General features: G+C 36.0%; 1 protein-coding gene across 2 annotated transcripts; it reads left to right on the top strand.

Moving 5' to 3' along the window:
* The first annotated feature begins 8659 nt into the window (after positions 1 to 8659).
* On the top strand, positions 8660 to 15472 carry LOC108672052. 2 transcript variants are annotated; one of them, XM_047881092.1, is made up of 5 exons: positions 8660 to 9421; positions 10248 to 10442; positions 11372 to 11506; positions 13739 to 14076; positions 14119 to 15472. In XM_047881092.1, the coding sequence occupies exons 1-5, from the start codon at positions 8726 to 8728 to the stop codon at positions 14132 to 14134; spliced, it is 1380 nt and encodes a 459-aa protein (XP_047737048.1). In that variant the 5' UTR covers positions 8660 to 8725; the 3' UTR covers positions 14135 to 15472. The 2 variants fall into 2 exon arrangements, with proteins under 2 accessions (XP_047737048.1, XP_018015158.1); XM_018159669.2 differs by having other exon boundaries at positions 13739 to 15472.
* Positions 15473 to 23968: the final 8496 nt, after the last annotated feature.

The following is a 23968-nucleotide window of genomic DNA, read 5'->3' as shown; positions in this document are numbered from 1 at the left end:
CCTTGAAATTGTCTGTTTTCTAACGTAATGATATGTTTGCATATTTCAAAAGTTTCAGCATTTCATAACCGATGAAATTGGTTATATGAAGATCACAGATTGAACGAATATTTTGGATGACGCGATATCAGAAATCATAATAATACCGAGTCAATATATATTTGATTGAAAAAATTGTATATTTCTCATTATTTTGTTAATGTATGTCATCCTCGTGTTCTTGTGGAATCTCAATACTCAAGCATTGCTCCCAGAATTGGCGGCGAGAAGTTGAGGTGGAAATAGAAAAAAATATAACTCAGTACTCACTGCAGTGAGTGACAGAGAGCGCATTTTCTCGTCGACGAAAACTTGAGGTCACGGACGGACGGACAGACGTACAGACAGACACTCAGACGGACAGACAGACGGACATGGCGAGCACAATAGTGCATTTTTTGCATAAATGAAAAAATGCACTAAAAATGGATCTTAATTGTCTGACATTCGTCATCACACANTATACTATACTATACCTGTCTCTTATACACATCTCAGTTAATCCGCATCAAATTATTCAACTCCATAATTGTTATTGATTTACTCATACATTTCAAATGAATATCTGCACCTCTTCCTTAAAACTCATCAGTATGAACAACATTTATATGCAGATCACAGCGTATTATAATATTATATGATAATATTAGTATCCTCGAAACGAATGAGGCGCTTTTACCACGAGAGTCACTCAAAAACTACTGATCATCATTATATACGAAATGTACATATAAATCATCATATATAATAAGATTATAAGTACTTATATTATCAGTCTGCTTATATCGCAAGTTCACAAGGAAGTTAAAAGCAAAGAAAACGCCAAGAAAATTCACCATATCGAAATTGAAAACGTTTCGGAGTCCAGCTCCATCATCAGTTCGACTAAACGAATTCAGCAGTTTAGTCGAACTGATGATGGAGCTGGACTCCGAAACGTTTTCAATATCGATATGGTGATTTTTCTTGGCGTTTTCTTTGCTTTTAAATTCCTTGTAATAAGATTATATATGGTGATCTATAATCACCATATATATACACCACCATACATAATAATACTATATGATGCTAATATTACGATGCTGGAAGCAAAATGGTCGTTTCTACCGCTAGAGGTAAACGTGAGATTTTGATCATCAGTATGTACATTATTTGGCCGACACATAAATCACCACTTATAACAATATTTGGTTCCCCAGGTAAAATAATATTTAATTCACCACATAAAATAATGTTTAATGCACTACTCATAGTAATATTTGATGCGAATATTTGGATGCTGGAACCGAAATGAACGCTGCTACCGTCGTAGGTAAACGTGAGCTACTGACGAGCGCCAGGGGCCGCTATCCAAGGCAAGGCCGTGCGCCGGTCGATGTTATAACTACAGAACGCCTGTCACGAATATGGCGGGGCAGTACGGTAAGAGTCACTGCAGTTTAGATATTGCAGTCATTTGTCATGGCTCGTGAGTTTTGATGGCTTAATGACATGATAGGCATGATGCATGGCATCACGGTATGCCCGGCAAGATGCATGGTAGGACGGTATGGTGGTTACGATATAATATATAAATGTTAAGATAAATATGACAGTCCGGCATGTTAGACATGATACAAGAAAGTATGAAATGCTTTAGACAACACGCATGACAGCACGGCATGATGGTTAGGACATAAGACAGTACATGAAAGTTAAGATAAGTATGAAAGTTGGGCGTGCTTGTCAAGATACGTGATTTAACAATGTGGTGGTTGAGACATACATGACAGTAAGATATGCTAAATAAGATACTTGAAAATACGAAATGCATAGCAATATACGCGATATTTTTTATATATGTGACTTTAGAAAATGCCAGACAGGATGCGTGACAATACGACATGATAGACCAGCTACATAACATGAGCAGAACCTAAATATTTGTTGGTCTAAGATTTTTGTTGCTAATTTTGATCGTTAATTAATTGCGACTTTTCTGTGCTCGGTTCCGGACAAGCATTAGACCAAGACCTTTCAAAATGGCTTTCCTTCTCTCCACAGAGACCCTAAAATCAACGTCCCCGCTATTATTTACTCAAATGGACGTCTAATTGGTAACTTCATATAAACAAGAGTTTATTTGTAGTCACCAATTAAACGAAAATTAAACGAAATCATTAAAATGAAATTGAAGATAAACAAAGGTTTATTTTGATTTCAATATCTCGTTCAACACAAAAATTTCATTATGATGAAACATTTTGGAAAACTTCACACGATTCCAAAATCTTTGATGATGTAAATTTTACTTCGATTTGAAAAATTATCAAAGCTCTACCTTCAATGTGCCTTAAATTAATTGAATTTTCTAGCCAAGACAGCCCGCCTACCAGTATTACCTAATTTAGGTATAATAGAAGAACTTTTCCTTAATGTTGCCCTCTCGTAATCTTGAACGTGATCCGCTTACTGTCCATGCGGATCTTCAGCATCACCGGCTGGTGGAAATTAGACGTAGTGATGCAAGTCGCAATGGAAGTAGAATTTACCACGTTTATTGGCAATCTGATGCCAATCCGTTGGAGTTGCTGATAATGGTCGTCACTCGTCACCTACGGACTGTTCGGGATGATTTACTTAGTCCTTATCCCTTGATTGTATACAAGATCTCACTCAACGTTTTGCAGTTGTGCTGGCCCGTTTTCGGCTGGGACATGTGGGCATAATTGCATACCCGAACAGATTCTCTATGTCTGACTTATCCCTGTGTGCCACCTGCAATTTGGAAGAAACTATTGAGCGCTTCCTAATTGAGTGCAGTTGTTATAGTGTTGCACGCCAGACACTGAAACAGGCTCTATTGAGCTTGGGCATTAGGACCTTGATTACGCGAATACTACTTGGTGGAGGAGACTATCAGAAACAAACGCAGAATATCATCATTAATGAAGTGCCAATACCGCGGTCGTTTGACGACGCTGTGAAGAGAAAGCTCCAGAGCTTTAAGTGCCAGTTTAAACAAGTGAACACATACGATAGTTACGACTTTCTTCAGCAGTGTGGTCAATCGCCAGTTAATGGTAAATACTATGAAGAGGAACCGATTCACCTGAGAAGACTGTTGAAAACATGGAAAAACTACAATTCCCAATGCAATTAAAGGTCATTTGAAATGCCGTACATCGGTACATGGAATCATCATAGCTAAGAAGATCAGCAAACACCTTGAAATAGTTGTGCTGCTTCCCACAAGCTTATTAAGCTTATCAGTAGTTGGATAATTAGTATTGGAAATCATCAACTAATGACATGTACAGATGTGACAATTAGCCTGGCTGAGACCATCTCTACGTTTCCAACAAAGCAAGGGGAAGTGCAGATGAAGTGAAGTGGTCTACCGTCAATCCCGGTAACCTCGCTGGCAGCACTTTATAGTCGGCGTTCTTCAATGGAAACGAACTATGTTATAAACAAAACTGAACCACATCTTTCTAGCGCGATCAAAACAGCTCATCGTAGATATTGCAATCATGTGGCTATCGAGCCTTACAAATCGTTTATGACCAGTATTATGCGGTTTCTATTGGCGTACGTGGTATCTGCAGTTTGTGTTGAGTGGCGACTAATGTGACACTGACGGTAAATGAAGTGAAGTACTCCTACCAAAACCCAATTTACCCTAAGCTAAGAGGTTTGCTACCTGCAGAAATGAAGTCTTAAAATTAATTGTTAAATATGCGTGTTGTTTGTCTTCGACGCGTACCTGATTTGCGGCCTTAGCTACTTTGCCTAGGTCAGTAGAATAAGAAAATATTGCGAAGGCTCCATAACGTTGGAGAACATTATTGAGACACTGAATAATTACAGCAGGGAAATAGCCCAAGTTCATTCCAAATTAAAAAATGGCCTTTGATGCATAACCGGGTTAATCCTAACTTTCCGCTGTCCCAATCCTAACTTTCCGCTATCATTATCCTAACGTTCCGCTATTCCTAACTTTCTGTTTACAGCACCATTACTTATCCACCCGCATAAAGAAGTACATTCATACAATTCAAACTTTAGCGATTTTGTATGAATATTTCTGAGTCAAGGTTACTGAGCAGGTATCCTGGTTTGTTCATATGAAGGCTTATCACGATCGACCGACATGCAAGGGTCAGAGTTCAGTCCCGCAATTCTGGCCCAGGTTGCGGCTTCCGTTGGTCAAATCGCAAGTCCAATGGCGGCCTAAATGTCCATTCTTGACCTGCGCTGATTTCGGGCCAAGGCCTACCCGAGTGCTTCCAGCTCTTACTCAGAGAAATTAGCGAGTCTTTGTCCAAATAGCGATGCATATTTTGCCCTTGTGTTGGTATTTAGCCGGTTTGGGCGTATCAGTGATACGTCCGCTCGCTGCTTGTGCTGTGTGTACGAAAGTGTTATTATATGGGCAATATTACATATTCATGTTTCTGTGTGCATTACAGTATTTCTATTCTTCTATATTTATATGACTAAGTCCTTGCTATTTCTTTTGGACGGTGACATAACACCGAGGTATACATTATGTCGTTATTGATGTCGTTACCGATGTGACACTGAGGTTCAGATTTACCGACTCTTCTACAAGTTGAAAGATCTGCAATTTTTGTATAAAGTGGCGTGGTTGCCGAGGTGTTACGTCGCTATTGATGTCGTTATTGACGTTACAGGACCTTATCATGACTTCAGCCATCTGTAATGTTCTGGCGGCGTGACGCCATAATGACGTTGCGGCTTTTAGTGTGACGTATTAAAGAGAGGGAGGATGGGGTTACGAAGCGAATGACGTGTGATTTGAATATTCCAATGATTTTTCTGTGTTTCTGTAGGTTATAAGTATTCACAGAAGCCTAACTAGAGAAAATCTATCTTTTTAAATAGTTTATCTGTTAGTTTCTATATAACCGTTGGGCTGACGGTTTTAAATCAAACGCGATATTATTTAAATCGAAAATATCAGTGATGTATAAACTCTCCATTAATGATTGAACGCTCGAAGAGCGATTATGAATTTTGTACCACGTCTGAACGCGAACGTATCCGTACACAAGGCGTTTATTCACTTAAACTGTTAGTAGTCGGTCTTTTAAAAGTTCTAATGGTGTTCTTACGTGCAGCAATAATCGTATATGATAAATTCACATTTATGATCGGTGCAATAAACTTGGCTGAGGATTGGCTGATGTTAATTGGACGTTATTATCTTCTTAGCGCATTTCCTCATTTACGAAAAAAAGGCGCTATTGTGCTCGTCATGTCCGTCCGTCCGTAACTTCACGAGAACAGTCACGAGAAAATGCGCTCTCTGTCACTGCAGTGAGTACTGATCTAATTTTTTTAACATCGGCCAATATTTCTGACGTAATTGATTGGCTGATGTTAATGTGACGTCATTATTTTATTTGAAAATCCCTTCAATCCCGTTGATTCAATCACCAATCACGCTCTTTGAGGCCGTAATTTTAAAATAGTTTCGAGTTCGTAACTCCGTCAGCCAATTACTAAAGGCTTTTCAGCTAGACCCACTAATCACAGACGAGAACTCGGCGTCAAGTATCCTTAGGCCACAACATGCACTTGAGAGTTTTGATAATACGTAGCCTGAACTAAAAAAAAACTCAAGCGCACTACCCTCGCATTTAAGCTCTTTGGGAAACCTGGGATCACCTTAATTAAGATAGTTACTACATTTTGTTTACTTGGCGCTTGCCATTTAGTTAGTATTGTTTGGCAATAAATTATATTTCGAAGCGACTGCTAATTCATGCAAGTGTAAATTCCATTCTGCATTACTTCTTGTTGTAAGGTTGTCGGCAGCATATATGCATTTATGTGAAAAAATCCAGATATTTAGTCAATTGGCGCTTGCCGTTTAGTCAATTTTGTTTGTCAATAAATTATATTTCGAAGCGACTGCTAATTCCAGAAAATCCAGATATATATTTGAAATGTTTTTGTAAATTATATTTATTAATAGTATGATCGACACGATGTTAGGAAGAATGGTCTATAAACTGAAAATTTCTATCCTAAAGCGTTTTTTTATATTTTAAAGATTTCATTTTTTTTAAATTGACTTAGCAATTCGATTAACCTATACTACTATTTACGATTAACCGTGTTCTCCGTCAAGGTTAAGCCTCACTGTTGTTACTCACGAGTTACCGTGGCGTAGAGCGGTACGAGAAGCTCACTAGATGGCGCTGCTCTCACTGCAGAATTTTCATAATAAGATAAAGCTGACTAAAATATAATTTTTGTTTTCTTGTGTTATAAATAGATGACCAATATTCGCAATTTCATTACGGGTTTTATTATAGATAGTTAGATTTTAATTAATATACTCGCAATTCAGTGTAAGAAGTTGACTGTGGGATGCACAGGGCTGTGACGTACGATATCATGTCCAGATTCACGTTCACTAAGCAACTTGTCTCAATCAAAATAATTGACCGAAGTAATGAGAATTATCGATGATTGTTAAATTTTCAATCTCGTGCATTATACTCATACACCATGCGCACTCTTAAGCTATTAAATAATAAAAATGATGTTTTAAGAACGCAGAAACATTCAAGAAGAAAAATCCTTCTGTGAACGCCGCCGCTGGTCAATGAGCGCAGGAGCTCGTCCTGCTAGCAGACGACGACTCACTTATCAATGATGGTCGCGCCAGCACTAACTCAGGTGATCTTTGATTTAGACGTGTTTTGGCTCTTTCTAGGAGAAAATATTCTTGTAATTTGAAATTATGAAAGCTTCCTGTGTGTTGTTAAGGCGTGATTTTTTATTGTTGGATATTAGCTTGTAGTGTATGACCTCAAAGTGTGGGTTTACGTTAGGATTTGAGCTAGAGTAAATTTGCTTTTATTTTGTTGAGAATTTAATGTTAATCACTCGGATAGTCATTCTTGATTGTTTTATAAATAAAAACTATTGAAGTTGAAACAGTGTAAATAATTATAGAAAGGAACCTCGGGCTGGAAAAAAAATTTGACATCTTTAAAAATTAAAGTTTGTGATTGAATGCGTTTCTATCGAGTACAGAGCAGTGTGGTCTTCCAAGTTTTAACAGAAATTTTCATTGGAATTAAAATTAATCGACCAGTTCGAGTCAAAAAAATTATTTCCTAATAATTGTTTTTGCGTAATACATTTTTCATCTTTTGTATATCAAATTTTATGTCTTTCTTGATCAATTTTATGGCGTTTTAAAATAAATTTCTTGGTGTGCAACAATAACACGTGTGCTTCGCATTTATTCGTGCTAATAGAATTAAGCCTTTGATTGGCTTGCTATTTACGAAGCATATGCAAGATATAGCGCGAGCTTGTCTGTAGTCTAGGGAAATTGCACCTGAGATTTAACTTACTTTTTGCACTATGCTGACCCACAAGTGACATTTTAGTTAATCATCAAGCAGTATCTTTGAATGAATGCAATATAAAATAAGCAACATACTAGCAAACCACTCTTGAATTTTCATTATGTTTCCATGTTTAACTTGTTATTAATATCAAATTCGTTTTTAATTTTTTCTTCGTTTATGTATTTGCTTTTTGCGACTAATTATCCTAGAATGTACCTAAATTAAATTAGTAATAAACAATCTCTAAGTTACCACATAAATATCAATTTCAATTTATGACTCGCACTTAATTTAAACGAATGATAGAGGGAACAGAAATAGATTCACTTGTTTGCTGATGGTCGTCGACCTTTAAAAGGCACTTGTGAGTTGCGTTCCTAGTCGATAAAAGAACTAAGTCGATGCTACAACCAACTCGCATAGCTGGACGTAGGTAGGAAGCCGATAAATGCAATAAGATGAACATTAAATCACTGTTAAACTATGTTTTCAACATCTCAAATTCTTTTATAAATTAAAAATGCGTGATAAACATATTATTTACAGGATTTTCATTAATCAATTTGTTTCAGCATTAAAAAAAATAATTGCATCAGTAAGGCTTGAATGGCAAGTAGATTATTTTACGTAATGAAGTAATTTGAATTAGAAAGATTTAAATGTCCACCGTGCTGAAACCTCAGGATTTGTTGGTAACTCAATAAATTATTTTGTCGTATTTTACTAGATGAAATAAGTTGAATAAGAATTATTATAATGTCTGACGTCATTTTTCCTTGGGATTCATCTGTGTACTGAATATCCTGGTGGTTGTTCTTAAGGGTGGATGGTGTCAGGCACTCAGATGTGGATGGCGCAGTGTGATGGCGTTAGTATACTATATAATATGGGGATTATTTGGCATACTAAATATTCTCGTGACTCTTCAAGGGTGGATGTTGTCGGGCACTCAGATGGCGTTAATATACTATATAATCTCGTTATTATTTGGCATACTAAATATTCTCGTGACTCTTCAAGGGTGGTTGGTGTCAGGCTCTCAGATGGCGTTAATATACTATATAATCTCGTTATTATTTGGCATACTAACTATTCTCGTGACTCTTCAAGGGTGGATGGTGTCGGGCACTCAGATGAGGACGGGGCAGTGTGATGGTGGAAGGAAGTCAGATGGCGTTAGTATACTATATAATCTCGTTATTATTTGGCATACTAAATATTCTCGTGACTCTTCAAGGGTGGATGGTGTCGGGCACTCAGATGAGGACGGGGCAGTGTGATGGTGGAAGGAAGGACCCACCACCTCCGCCATGGTCCAGTCAAATGAGGACGTCATGTCGCGTCCTTCTGACTCGAGACCTTCGACTAGCGGGTCTGGTCCCTTCCTCGCCAACAGGTGGCCGGGGGGTGCCAGACCTAAAATATTTAACCACAGATCCTACAGCTCGGGATCAAGACCTTCGGTTTTGTCTCGAGCTTCGGGATCTATAAGGTCAGGTGTCTCGAACAAACCGGGCTCGCGGCAGGTATCAAGATCAAATTCGAGATTTGGCTCGAGGGGATCGCTTGTTAGCGGCTCCATTTGTACAGTTGATGACCTCGGGTCGGCAACGTCTCGATTAAAAAGAGAAGTTCCTTCATTTTCTGATATTTGTGGGTACGATGAAGTACAAGAACTTTTACGGGACATCGAAGCGCTGGAATGTCGACCCTGGACTTCTGACTGGGAATCTTTTACGATCCAATCGTCTCACCCTGATCTCGACATGCAGCACGACATCGAGCTTCTCTCACGAGATTTTGAAACGCTCTCGAGAAGTGATTCAAGGTTATCGTGGGACTCGCATGCGGGTCGCCAGCCTGAAGATGATGACAGCGATCCTTGTGCCAGTCCCGGGGGGGAATTTTCTTCGAGGAACTTTCCAAGGCCCGTGCCTACAATTACGATAGCGTGGGACGACTCCCATCTCAAAACCTCCGTGGGCATCTTCAGATTACTTCTGGTGGTTGGTATAAAAGCTATTTATCCAATAAATCACTAATATTTATGCTCTTTGTTCAGTTTTTACTTGATTAATGTTCAAAATTTAAAAATTTTAGAATTAATAGCTAATAATTCTGGGATATGATAAAGGAAAGTGCTAACTTAACCCAATTGACTGGTGAAAAATGACCTAGTTTCTTGCTTGCGATATATTCCTACCGTTATTGGATCCTTTCTTTCTGCAAAACTTACGGTAATGCCTCCTTGATTTATCATGGCGTTGGAGGAATAAACTTCTCATCGTATATTTTCACTAAAAAGTTTTTTTCATTCCTCCATATTATACAAGGTGTAACCACAGAAAGCGGCGTAATTTTGTGCCGATGCAATAAATAGGCTTCTCACCACAATATATTTAATGTCCTAACTACGTTTGCTCTACTCCTTTAGAATCATAAAGTACAAGAATCTGTGACATGCCTAAACAGGCCTATTCGTCAACGCCGAAGATTACTATACTATGTTATACTATCCTAGACTATGCTTTACCAAACAATTCTATACTATCCTATACTATACTATATTATTATACTATATTATTATACTATACTACTATACTATACTACAAAACTATACTATACTACACTATACCATACTACACTACACTACACTATACTATACTACACTACACTATACTATACTACACTACACTATACTGTACTACACTATACAATACTACACTACACTACACTACTACACTATACTATACTACACTCCACTATACTATACTACACTTCACTATACTATAAAGAAGTCATCACAGAGAGTATCACAAGTTTTCACCACAGGTGCTGTCTGTGGTGACGATGACGTGCGCGTGTACAGTCGGCACGTCACGACTGAGTTTGTTCGTGTTGCCGGGAGGGTGGAGAGTGCGGGTGATGCTCTTCACTTCAGTCTTCACCATCCTCACCACCACAGTCTTGTTGTTGCTACACGTCTCCTCTATAGTTTACTCTATGGCAATCAGATGGGATAGACTGGTCAGAGCAAATTATTGTGATCTTTTTAATTATTTTAATATAAAAAAAATCACGATGACAGATTCTTTGTTAAATGATGATTGGTGACGATTTATTCAGTTCTACTCTATGGCAATCAGATGGGATAGACTGGTCGGAGCAAATTGTTGTGATCTTTTTAATCATTTTAATAGGATAATGTTAAATGTTTTCTATTAAAAATTATTTTGATAGAAAAATGTTAAATATGATTGGTGACTTTATTCAGTTTTACTCCATTGCAATCAGTTGGGATAGACTGGTCAGAGCAAATTTTTGTGATTTATTTAATTATTTTAATAGGATAATGTTAAATGTTTTCTAATACAAATTATTTTAATCGACAAATGTTACAACTGATTGGTGACTTTATTCAGTTTTGCTCCATTGCAATCAGATGGGATGGACTGGTCAAAGCAAATAACGTGATCTGTTTAGTTTTTTAAATGAGATATTAAGATCGCTATGTTGTGAGAGCAAATTACTGTAATCTATTTCGCACTTTTTTCCAAACGCCGTATTATTTCAACTTAGTTAAATTAATAGTCTTGCTACTCATTTTCACCAGAGCTTGCGAAATTCAAAATTCCTTTCGCCAAATTTTCCCTTAAAATTGTTCGTACACGTAACTTGCGATCGTCATTGTTTCGGGACATTTCATATCTTTCAAGAAAATCTACCGTGCATGTTAAATAATATCTATTTTCAAGACTTGACTACAGAAGAAACTTGGCCTGTACGTCAGCGCCGAAAATACTTTACTAATACAGCACCATAGACTATAGTTTAGTAATATCTGACTAAATTGACTAATACTTACTAGGTAAGTACTATACCACACTTATCATATATTTTACTATACTTTACTAAACAGTGTATTTTTCCTAAATAGTACAAAATTCGTCCACCAGGTGACGGGCGTGTACGCGTTTTGCTGCCTGAGTTTCCTGTGTTCTTCGTCGCTGCTGCTGCACCTGCTGCACCTCTACCACACCTCCTACCAGTGGATACCTGCATGGACCAAACAACAGCTACTCACCACATCAGTCAGTTATATTTAGTTTTTTATAAGTATCTGACAGCCATATATATTTCTTTCCAGGAAAAATCTTTTAATACTAATTACATCCGTCAGCCGTATATATCTTTCCTCAAAGATTCTTTCGGTGGATGTCCTTATTTCCACTCGAATTTTTAGACTTATTTCCGTGTAATGTTTGTGATTACAGCTCTTCAATTTTTTTCATCATGTTAAGCATTTTTTCTCGTTTTATTTGCACATATTGTATGATCAATGTTGAACATTTGCGCTCTTTAGTATTATTCTTCGAACAATAAACGACATTTATCTACATACTATAACGATATTAATCTCTTTTATTTACGAATTTTTATACTCCAATAACGTTTCCAACGAATTTTGTCTGTATCTTTCCTTTGATGCCTTCTTTTCATGCTGATATGTTGCTTTTCCTTAGATTTCGTTTCTACATACATTTATACATTTTACGATCCACTTTTTACTGAACCCTTAATTTGTTTTAGTTATCTATATACATTCTACCACCTCGTACTTCCCTAATATTTGTGATTAGCTCTCAGGCACCAACTGATATCATCATTAATGAAGATCATAATCAACATAATGATTTCAAAAGGTCATTGTATAATGACTTGTACGTTCATCATTGACAGAAGTTATAATTAATATCATTTTCTTTATTCGTAAAATCATCATCATCCTCAATCTGCATCAACAAAGTCCTATACTGTTGAATGAATTAATTTTCAGCTGCTGACTTTCATGCACAATTTCAACGAAACATTTGAACCGGCAAGTTTCGTAGCTTGCTTGCTAACGATTTCCCTTCTATTGCCATAGGGATGTCCATGGTGAGTAATGAAAGATGAGTTAGTTATCTACGGTTTACGTGTCTGTTGATCCATGCTGGAATTTTTTCATACCCATACATTTTCTTGCCAGCGTATATGAAAATGCTAGCATGATAATAATTAACTTTTGTGTATCATCAGCAGTTAAACTGGTGTATTATCTCCATATACGAGGTATTTTTTGAAGCACCTCGATTTTTACAGTTTTTTAAAAACCTTTGAAAGTCTGTGAAATATTTTAGAATGTAGACTGACTTTTTAATATCAATTGTTAGCTGTCAGTGAAATAGCTAAATAAGACGCTTAAGACAAGTTGCATTTCTGAAAACCATGCAATCGTTGCTATATGGTTTTCTGTGTTGCAACTTCCAAAATTTAGTTCATATATTTCATTTTCAATGTCGAAACATGAAATTAACAACAATCAAAGAATTCAATTTGATATCTCCATTTTTCGGTTATGCCAAAACAGTGAAGAACCCCACTTCCTTAACTGAATGCAAATTTCTATTTTCCTTCAATAGAACTTTTTATAATCATTTGAATTGTCAATGGACGGAATTCTTCCTGGCTTTTATAAATAATCAACAGATGTAAATAATCTTCGTATTTTATTCGTCATGATCTCAATTCAGATGAACAAATGTTTCATTCGGAAGGAACCTCCATGATTTTTTCACCCTGACATAGAATAAGATTTTGACTACTTCCCTTTAATAAATTAGTTCACATCATGCCAACATTTTTGTACTAGACGAAGTAAATTTGGACTTATTTTGTAGAATTTTATCCTGGAGTACAACTTGAGTGTCTAAAATAGACCATACATTTTTATGGAAAATGTAGCGTTATAAACAATAGTGCATTTACCAGTGTTATAGTATAATAGTCATAAGGTACCTAATATGTTTAATAAGGTATCAATACGTATGTTTTATTTTATTCGAATAACTCAAAATTCATATCATCTTTGAAAACCTTGATTTTATAATTCCTAGATTAATGAAGGTTCGGTTAAAATATTAATTGTCAACCGTTTATTTGTATATAATGTTTGTTTAATTATTAAGTACACATACATTTAATCAAATTTATTCATTTTAACGAAAACTCGCGAGGTTTCCCGTAAAGTAGTTAGAAAATTAAAACAACAAATTGTTAAACTCGGAATAAGCTAAATGATAATTGCACGAGACCTTTAAAAAAAGATGGAATTTTTACAATGAAAAACGAAGTAAATCTCAATTTCCACTGAAAATTATATATCCATTATAATTATGAACTATAACAAAAGATACTATTGATTTATATTTCAATGAATTATTTTAATGATTAATTTTTATATTAATATGAATTTTGAACTATTACAAATTATTGCATTACAGTTGTGTGGGTGCGCCAGTGGCGTCGTATCCTTAGTACTTGCGGTCATCAGCGGCTACGGCTGGCCGAGGTACGGCCGAGTGCTGAGCGAGAGTTCGACTGTCGATACCAGCTCCTCTCACCATATGCATACCTTCCATCAAGTGGTAGGAGGAAGAATGGTAGGAGAGAGTAGAGGTGGTGTTGGTTCCTCTGGTAGTTCCTTGTTACGAGGGCACAGCAGCAGCAGTGGCTTACAACATCAAACTACGACTTTTACGCCAGACAGCTTAGAGCCTTTGCCTGGGCCTTCGAAATCAAACTTGGCCAATCACACTCCTGGAGGCCTGCCACACAGAAGTTATCCGCCTGTGTGAATCCAACTCAAACTGCCACACAGAAGTTATCCGCCTGTGTGAATCCAACTCAAACTGCCACACAGAAGTTATCCGCCTGTGTGAATCCAACTTAAGCAGCCACACAAGTTTCCCGCCTAAGTGTATATCAAACTTGACAAATCACACACCTGGGGGTATGCCACACAGAAGCTTCCCGAATGTGTGAATCCAAATTTGCAAACCACGTTTCATGAGGAGGATACCACACTAAAGTTAACGCGGTGTGATACGTTTGGTACGATTAAGTTAAGTTATCAACTTCGGTAATTTGTGTAGCAAACTTGGAATCGCGCAATTCAGCACTCCCCATCTAGCGGCTAAATTGGTAATGCCAGACAAACATCAGTTACAAGACTTATATTGTGATCCTTTTTTTGACTTCTCCAAGCAATCAAAGCCGCTTCAATATATTAGCTCTGCGAAATTTCAGTACATTACGTTTGCTTGATTATTAAATACGCACGAATTAACAAAGACATCCATAACTATTTTCCCCTCATGGGTGCGGAATTAATTTGATCCCATTCACATTTTGCCAAATCTTAAACGAAATAGAACCCTAATGCTGTGGTCTTTGAAACCCGAGCTCTCTATTGGCTCACAGCCACAGGAAATGATAGGGCTAAAATGTATTCATAATGAAGAAATTCACATTGTTGCCTAATAACAATTTGTATTTTCTTCATTTTAATAGATCTTTTTCATCCTCTACTTATACGATGGTTCCTGATCTTTTCAAAATTGAGTTTTAGCTCAAGTTTCAGTTAACCACCTAGCCAAAGTTGAAAATCTCAGGGTGCTGCTGGTGTCAAGTTGTTACAAAACAGTTTATCACCCAAACTCGGCCTGTGTCAAACACTGGCAAGTGACGATTTGTCACTAGCTAGTGACAATTTTTCACTAACCAGTGCCTAATTTTGTGTGAACACGGTGCAGTAGTGAGCCTGTAAAGTGCTATATACAAACGCTGGTTTACGAGTGATTGAAGTGAATAGTTGGTGAAATTGAACCAAGTTGAACGCTACTCAGCGACACTATTGTAAAAGTGGTGTTTGAATTGAACCAAGTGTCATGAAGTGATTTCGACGCACGTAGGCAAATATGTTGTTTATATTATGCGTGCGTTTGATAAGAAATCTGCGAGACTGGTCGAATTTTTCTACTACTTTAACGACAGGCTTCCAATCAGATAGAAAGTGTAAGCAGTCTTGTAGAACGTTATTTAACGACCACTCTGCACAGCGAAGTTTTTTAAATCGCTTGTAATTTTACAACCCACGAAAAACTATTCATATTCCTCACTCAATTTTTTTGAAGCAATATATCTTATGCTAGATTTATCAATACTTTATATAATTATTTCGTAATTCCTAATTTAAACGTGACAGCTGGTATAGGAAAAAGTTAAAGGGGATATTTATTTTAGAGGAAAATAATTATACTAAAGTTATACAAATTTTACTTGAAACTATTTCAGTAAAAAAAACCCACATCACAGTAGATAATATCTCGCAATAATAATGTCAGAAACTAATCAGAAATCTAATTCCCAGTTAGATTGTTTATATTCCAATTGTATTTATATTGTATTTTTTATAGTTTTCCCTCAAAATTGGGAGCTGAGCATCGCAGGCTAGTAAATGCCAATGTTATTGGGGCAGTTCTACCAAACAATTTACCTTGAAAAACTAAAAAACAGGTTGTAGATAATTAAAATCCAGCTTTATAAAAACCTATACGGAACGTTGTTCTTTGCTTTGCTATTTAGAGTTGCATTTCCATTGAAGCGCACAACGGCTGTACAAAACAATCTTCAGGCTTCATCTCCATCACATTGTCGTCTTTATAGAACACTTAGCGTGAGTATATCCATTCGAGAAATTTTCAAACATTTTCTCTATTAGTTTTAAGGAAAATTTCTTACGTTCCTTTTCCTGGCAATAAATTATTTGCGTAGTTAATCTCCTAGATCTAGAAGTTCAGGTGCTTATTTTAGTATTTATTTCCCGTGGCGGTCATCTGCTATGTTACAGGTATACAAGATCTTCTGTATTTACTGCATCTTTCAGAAAATTTTATTCTAAATGAGAAAAAATTATAAAATTTCAAAAATTGAATGTGATGGAAGATAAATATCGAAAATATATCCAATATTACGCTAGAAAATATTTTTCGGATAAAACTTGCATCAATGTGTGAAGCACTTGCATGACTTGCAAAAGACGTAAACTCAGGTGTGGTGTCCTATTAGGTTCAACTGTGGATTTGTTCGGATGCACTACATTAACTTTTATGAAAATACAACTTTCCCTTGGTTATAAGAAAATCATTCAATTCGCGTCAAGTGCCCAGTCAGCATTTGCCCAAATTTTTGGTTGAAATGTCAACATCACCCACAACTTTTTCTTACAAAAAAAGTACGTTCCAAAGTATTGACGAAACTTGCAGCTATCGACTGAAATCAGCTACGGTAGTTTGCTGCTCAACTTATAACAGAAACGATATCTTTAATGGCGTCGAAGTTGGAAGGGTCCAAGGATAATTTTCCTTTCACGTTTCTGTGAGAATATACCAACATATCCTACAAAGAACCATAATAAAAAGACGATGCTCACTTTTTTTTGGTAAACGTACATAAATTCATTGCGAGTTAATTTATATACGGGGTTCATTAATGGGAAAACTTGATCATTCAAGTTTTCCCATTCAAGTTATCAACTTGAGAATTCAAACCAGAGGTCGCGGAATAACCACCAGTGGGCTACGCTTTTTAGCGCATTTTCTCATTAATGCAAAAAATGCACTATTGTGCTTGCCATGTCCGTCTGTCTGTCTGTCCGTCCGTCCGTCCGTGACCTCAAGTTTTCGTCGACGAGTAAATGCGCTCTCTGTCACTCACTGCAGCGAGTACTGAGTTATATTTTTTTCAAGCTAAACTCACCAATCACAAAAGAGAAATGGACCGTCACGTCTACTTGGGCCGCTATGTCTACTTACGCGACTTTTGCTAGTACGGACTTTTATTTCTGGCGAGGCGCCGCTTAACAACAATAACATCATCTAAAGAAAATAATTTTCAACTTGATTCAGTTCTGGTTTATCTCTATGAGGCAATCAAAATAGTTTCTTAATTTAACCGTCTCTTTCATCTCATTTACGCTGTGCTTCTTCACTAAAGGATTATTCGTGCAATATGTCGTTATTATGGAGCATCGGATAAACGTGTATGCATCAGTTATAAACTCTTTGTTGTTGAACCAATGTTGATCAATAACAGACAAGAACCACTTATTATAATTTATTACGGTAGAATTTAAGCAACTAGTAAGCGATTTTCACGAGAGGGGGGGAATTTTAATTTTTTTCTTTCAGAACAAAGAAGTCAATCCAAGAATTTTCCTTTTGACGACTTTTAGCCGTAGTTTCTCATGTGAGTAGAGATTCCCAGAGCGCTTATGATGTTGATTGAATGATAACTTGGTTTCATTAGGATTTAACTTTAGCCTACGTTTACTGGATATAAAATGCAAATATTAGTTATTCGTTAATTCGTAAGATTGAATTAAAAATTATGGAATTATTTTTGTTTGTTCGTTGTTAGACATATGAATGACAAAAGCCACGTTTCCTCGTAACAATTGCGCCGTGCTAATTGGCAGAAGACTAAAGTTGCAACCTATTGTTAATCGATTTCTAGGATATATGTATGGTAATTCCCTGTTTTTCTGGAGTAATTCTGACTTGCATATGCACTATAATTCAATCATGATAATTCTCTACGTCTTACATTCAAGTCAAAGAGCTGTAAATTGCTATGTAAATGTAAATAATATTCAAACATGATGTTGTTGTAAAGCGATAGGGCACTTTCGCCCTTAATTTGTACTTTGGAAGCTTGTACACTCTTCGCAAAACCTTGTATGTAATTCTTGCATTGGTCACTTCAGCGTGCACTTTTACGACTTCTGTCTTGGGCTTAATTTTCTTGCTTACGACATCTGCCTTTAATTTTCTTGCTCGAAGATATAGTCCCATTTATGGAATGAGCTAAAGTATGTTTAACCACTTTTGGAACGCATTTTTAAAGATAATTTTTTGGAAAAATTCCGTAGTCTTTTTTCCACACGTAACTTTGTCAAAAAAAAAATCAAAACCAATTTTGACCAAAGTAAAAATAAAATTTTTTGTCACAATATGACAATGCGAGCGTTGTCAGAAATTTTTTGTCCGCTTTTGTTTAACAAAAAAAAATCAAGACTTGCGCAGGAGTGTATTGTGAATAAATATCTAAATTTTAAATTTGGTCAAAATCGGTTTGGATTTGAAAAAATTATGAGTGGAAAATGTGCTATGAAGATTATCCAAGAAAATTGCTCCAAAAATTCGTCCCAAAAATTTCGAAGCGGTTGCTTAACCTAGCTACAAACTATCAACTTTAGCAGCTGACATTTTTCTATGGTCGACATTTTTCTCGTGATTTTCAAAGGAATTTATTCCAAGGCTTGTGAAACTGGCGTGTAAAATTTATGATTATAAGTTACTTCTTGTTTTATGGAGTTTTAACAGCAATAAAAGAGTCTAAACAGAGAGTTGAATATAATCGTTGAAAGCTTTTGTACAGAGAAGAATGCGTTTATTCACGAATAGCGTTTGGCATTGATATTTCTAAGGTGAAAAATTCTATAAAGTTGTCTGTTGTTGCGTATTATATCTACTTGGTTTAGGAACTTGAATGGTTCTGTGTCGTTGGCGTATGAGAATTGCTTGGAAAAAGTTCTAGAAGACGTGATTACCGCGTATAGATGAGCAGGTTTTAGACTGCAGCAAACGTCGAATTTAATTGATGTAGAGGCTGCTTAAAAAGATCTATGATAATTAAGTGTCATCCTTAATTAGATTAACGAACTTCAACATTGTGATGTTTAATATCCAGAGAAAAGGTTGTTAATATTTCATTCGAGACTATAGTATTTTAAATTATTCGTTAGTAGATCTTTTAAAACTTTTAACCTTGAAAAAAGGCAAGCCGATGTCCAGCAGTTGCCAAAAATATATTCTATATAAAGTTTGTTTTAAAATTCAGGAAACGTTAAGAATTTAGTTAATAAATTTTTAATAATTATAGCATGGCTGAAATGCAAATAATAAATTTGACTGGCGGTAAATGATTAATTAAAAATTTTAAACTGCGAAACAATCATTCAAATTATAAATTTGAGTGATTGCCATAATTCAATTTAATAATTTGAATGATTTCCGATGATTTATTCGAATAGTTTTTATATTAGTTCTTGCATTGCTTGCTTCGCTAGCGAACCAATGTTATCAGTTAATATCTACAATTGTGTATATTCTATCAACTGTTGTTAGTTACATATTGCGGGCCAATACTTTTCTTGATTATAATATATTATCGCAGAGAGGTTTAATTAAGTGTTTATTGTAGTGATTATCTTATATGTTGATTAATGTTGAAGAAGCACAGGCTTATCATGTAACGCACAAATCTTGGTTCCAATATCCGTAAAACATCGAGCTTAACAGTTCGAGATTTCAAAATTATTGGAACAATTGTTTGTATATATGTGTTTCATTTACGTTATTAATTTTTCAATATGGTGTCGTTTTTCATAATTTATCTAAATTTTATGTGAAAAATATCCAGACTATATCCATAATCGCTAGTCGAATGTTGGAGTAAGACAAGAAAAACTGTTGCCGGAACAACACAAATTATTATGATTCTAAAAAGTTTAACATATGGAAATTTTTGTTATTGCATATACTCTGACATTTCCTGAATTCGCTTTAAATTTAAGCTATTTTCATGGTCATTTAGTTGAGTAGTTACGATTGAAGATTGTTTAATTTCTAAGACAAACTCGCTTCTTCTTCTGGTGTGAATTCAGTGCTGCGACTAACTACTCGCTGCTGTTTGGTTGGCCATTCACTGCCCAACTGTCATACAATGAAGAGAGAACTACAATAAGTTCATGAAATGAGGATTACAGTGAGTCTATGCAAATGAGGATTCCAATAAGTTCATGAAATAAGGATTACTGTGAGTCTATGAGAAAAAGATTACAATTAGTAATCTTTAACTAATTGATTACAATTAGTCCATGAAATGAAGGTTACAACGAGTCCATGAAATGAGGATTAAAATGAGTCAATGTAATAGGACTACAATGAGTCAATGTTATAGGATTACAATGAGTCAATGAATTTGGGCTTTTAATGAGTCAAAAAAGTGAGTCTGAACGTATGTGAGGTGGGCAGTTGAAGGTTGAACTCGCTTCCGTCCCTGCTTGCCACGTCTTCATTGACTTGTCATGTCGTATTGATCGTATAAGGTTACTCGCAGACCGTGTGTAGCCAGTTAATAAAATCTTAGTGTTGCTATCAACGTACGATGTACGTGTTTAGTCCGAGGAGGCCTTGCATTTTCTTGTCAAGTCTTCATGGTCCATATATTTGTATTTTCAAAAACAAATTCACATTAGCATTATATGTTCTTATGTAGACAAATGTTACGTCTTTTGGAGTTTTGCATATGTTATGTCTTTGGTTGGTCTGTTGCTAAAGGAAGTTTTTGTCTGCTCAATGCTGTATTGCCCCGAAAGACTGCAAGATCATTTCTCAGAACTCGATTAATTTTTTCCACTTGTTACGCTTGATATGACCAAGAAATATTAGGAAGCTTTCAGCAAAGAACTCGTCTTGAATGCGCTTCCCTTTTTTGCATTTCCATCCCGTGCTGCCATCCTATGCTGTTACTAGATAGCTCCTTCTACCTCTTTCTTGTATAATAATTGAAATATCCTCGTGCGTCCGTTTTTTATGCCGCTGAAAAATATATTATAGCAGATTTATTAACGCTCTTTTGGAGCTTTGTTATGCAATTTTTCGCATAGCTCCGGCTTAACCGAATTTTTGCGATGTAGTTTTGCAATTCGCAGTTTTGCATCTCCTCAAACATAAGTCGGCGCGGCCTATTTCCCAATTGGCCTCTCGAACAACAATGATATTTTGACCAATAAGAATCATTAATATTTGTCATATTTTCCCTCAACAAACCAGAATTCAGAAGTTTGACCATTTTCTCTTCGTGTTCCATATTTTTATTGGGTACAATTATTAGCCTTGATGTTTCAGAGATGAGGTTTTAGCCTGGTATTAAATTAAGTCAACTTTTACGTCACCAACAAATGAAGCGTATTTCTAGAGCTGTACTGCTGATTGATATAATAGCATTTTCATGAGATTGTGAAGCTATCGCAAAGTGTAAATTAGAAAATTGTAAACGCTTCTCATGTCTTGCACAAAGTTTCAGAAGTCACACAGGAAATAAAATACTTTTTGGTGGAATTTACGTACATAGTTTTATTTGTGCAAAATGTTTTAGGAAATATTGACGCTGATATTATGGTCGACTCTTGGCCATAATTACTGGAGACAAAATCTAAGCCCCAACAAAGAGACCTCAATATATGTCGGTCTAAAGATCAAGCGAATTTGTTGAATTGTCTCGATGTTAACGCAATCTCTTAGCGAGTGCCAGCGAATGTGCTATTAAGGTAGCAAGGAAGTTTGTGACATTTTGGCTATGCACTGTGAATGTTGTGTGAATGGTGGGAATAAGACCATTGTGTTAATGATATTCATACAATCATTAGATAGTTAAACCAATGTTTCAACACTTGACGAGAAAGCAGCACTATCACCCGAGTGACGGGTGACTTTCATCTTGCCGAAAGCTTCGTCTTGCAAAAATCTCGGTACTTGAACTCATTTTTTAAATGATTTATTGATGCAGCATTAGGAAGGCCGCCGTACCAGCGATAGGGTTTACTTTTCATTTTTAGATAAAATTTTTAGGGTTTACTCGGCATTCAGAAGATAAAATAATACGGCAAACGAGCTTTCCTTCTCAAGCTCTACTTTTAATTATTTTCTTTCACTAAACTGAAGAAAGAAGCAACTAGGAAATGACTTGTTGATTATAGAGCTTGAGCTTGAAACTGTGACAACCAATCGAGAAACTTTCGAATGTCTGAATAGAGTGCAAAAATGTCGGCCAAGTAAACATTTGTGGCGTGCTCTCTGTTAACACAAATTGAATTAACGCTAGACGTCATTTTCTTATAACTTCATCAGTTTTCCTTTCAGGAGTTGGAGGAATATTTTCCAGATTTTAATAGTCGTCAAGGTAATGGATTTCTTGGTTGAAGAAATTATACGCAAGGCTTATCGTTTTTATAATCTATTGAAAGTTGTTTCATTCATCCTATGCGCGAAATGTTACAATATCTCCTACAAATTAAGAATCTTCAAACATCGAGAACTCATTCTTTTTTATATACATTCAGTTGTTAAACGAAAGCATTAATTCTTACCGTAGAAGCCACTTTTCAGAAGTTACTCTGTTACAAACGGAGAATGAATACAAAAAATGGTAGGTAGTTGATAACATCGTAATAATTAGCAAGCTAACACTCGGAATAAAAGGCTTAAGTATTTGGTCGCTGCGCATGCAATGGCCGTTTTCAGAAATCCAAAATCGGGTCAAGAGTCGCAGAATTATTTAAGTTGCATACAGGGTGAGTAGTGGCTACCCGAGTGTGATGTGTAAGTAATCAATGCGCTTTTAAAATATTGAGGATTATTAGCCAAACACGTTGATTAATAACTCGACAATACATTACTATAATTCTGTCCCATTTTCCCTATACAAACTTTCACAATCGACTCGCCTTACAAATTACTCTGGCTGCTTTCTGCGTTCACTTACCGTCAGAATTCAATGACGTGAATTTCACCTAAATTAAATTTTTGGGAAAATATTTTTTTTAATATAAATAATATTTTTTGGGATTTCAGTTGTTTCAGCTCATTCAAGAACCTGCAAACTGTGAAGTATAACACGTACGTATATACTACGCATGAAACTGCTTTGACCTCCATCAAGATGAAGAAAAAATTATAGAGAGAAAATAGCAACTCGAGAAAGCAACAAATAATCGAATCAGTATGAAGCAAGTTGACACTGGACTTCTAGATAAGTGGGACTTGAACCGAAAACCAGTAAATGGACGGCCGACTCGCTACTTAGAATTTTTTTTCGACACAAGTCGCTATCTAGGCTATGACTGACAATTTAAACGCCGTAAATTTCTAATAGAAGAACACGGCTCATACTGCACAGGTTATTCCTTAATTGACTACCAATTCTGACAGACTGCCAAGAGGTAATGCCCTTTTCTATATTGCAAACGAAAGTTCAATATTCGCTAGGTAAACGGAGAATAAATGTTAAGAAGAAATTATCCTAGTTAAAACCACAGCACAAGTTACTGAAGATTGGCTACGCTCGAAACCTCAATAAAGATGACAACGTAATTAGCAAGCAGCTGCACTATTACATGTAAAATAATGGGTCCGATGTAAATAAAGGTGCTGAAATGAGTAATGATTATCTACCTTTTCTGCAATGACAATCTGGATATATTCTAGTATAAAAACAAACACTAAATGTAAACAAAATCTAATTCATCAGATACTTCATGTAAATAATATTCCAGTAAAAAAACTAGAAACGGTGCATAGATTTGTAAAAACGCTTGATACTAGAGAACAAATACGGACTGATGCAGTCGCCGAGTTTCATCAAAGCGATTTTATCAAAGAAGGAAACATATAAATCTTAAAAAAGTAAACATACATGGGACCTTCGAGTGCTCAACTATAGATTTGAAATATGAATGGTAATGCAAACTTCAACCGTAAACGCGTATACTACACGATATATTAAAGCTTCTTCCACAGCGGTAAAGCTCAACTGACGTGATGCACTTA

This window comes from Hyalella azteca, unplaced genomic scaffold (assembly GCF_000764305.2).
Source record: "Hyalella azteca isolate HAZT.00-mixed unplaced genomic scaffold, Hazt_2.0.2 contig7039, whole genome shotgun sequence".
Lineage (NCBI taxonomy): Eukaryota > Metazoa > Arthropoda > Malacostraca > Amphipoda > Hyalellidae > Hyalella > Hyalella azteca.
Note: the sequence above shows the minus strand (reverse complement) of the source record. Positions and strands in the feature narration are given on the sequence as shown.

Excerpts from the sequence above, each read along its gene's own strand:
- LOC108672052 (XM_047881092.1), top strand. The coding sequence starts at position 8,726 with ATGGTCCAGTCAAATGAGGACGTCATGTCGCGTCCTTCTGACTCGAGA. Across the intron at positions 10,443-11,371 it reads CAATCAGATGGGATAGACTG|GTGACGGGCGTGTACGCGTT; the intron begins GTCAGAGCAAAT and ends TTCGTCCACCAG. Across the intron at positions 11,507-13,738 it reads AACAGCTACTCACCACATCA|TTGTGTGGGTGCGCCAGTGG; the intron begins GTCAGTTATATT and ends ATTGCATTACAG.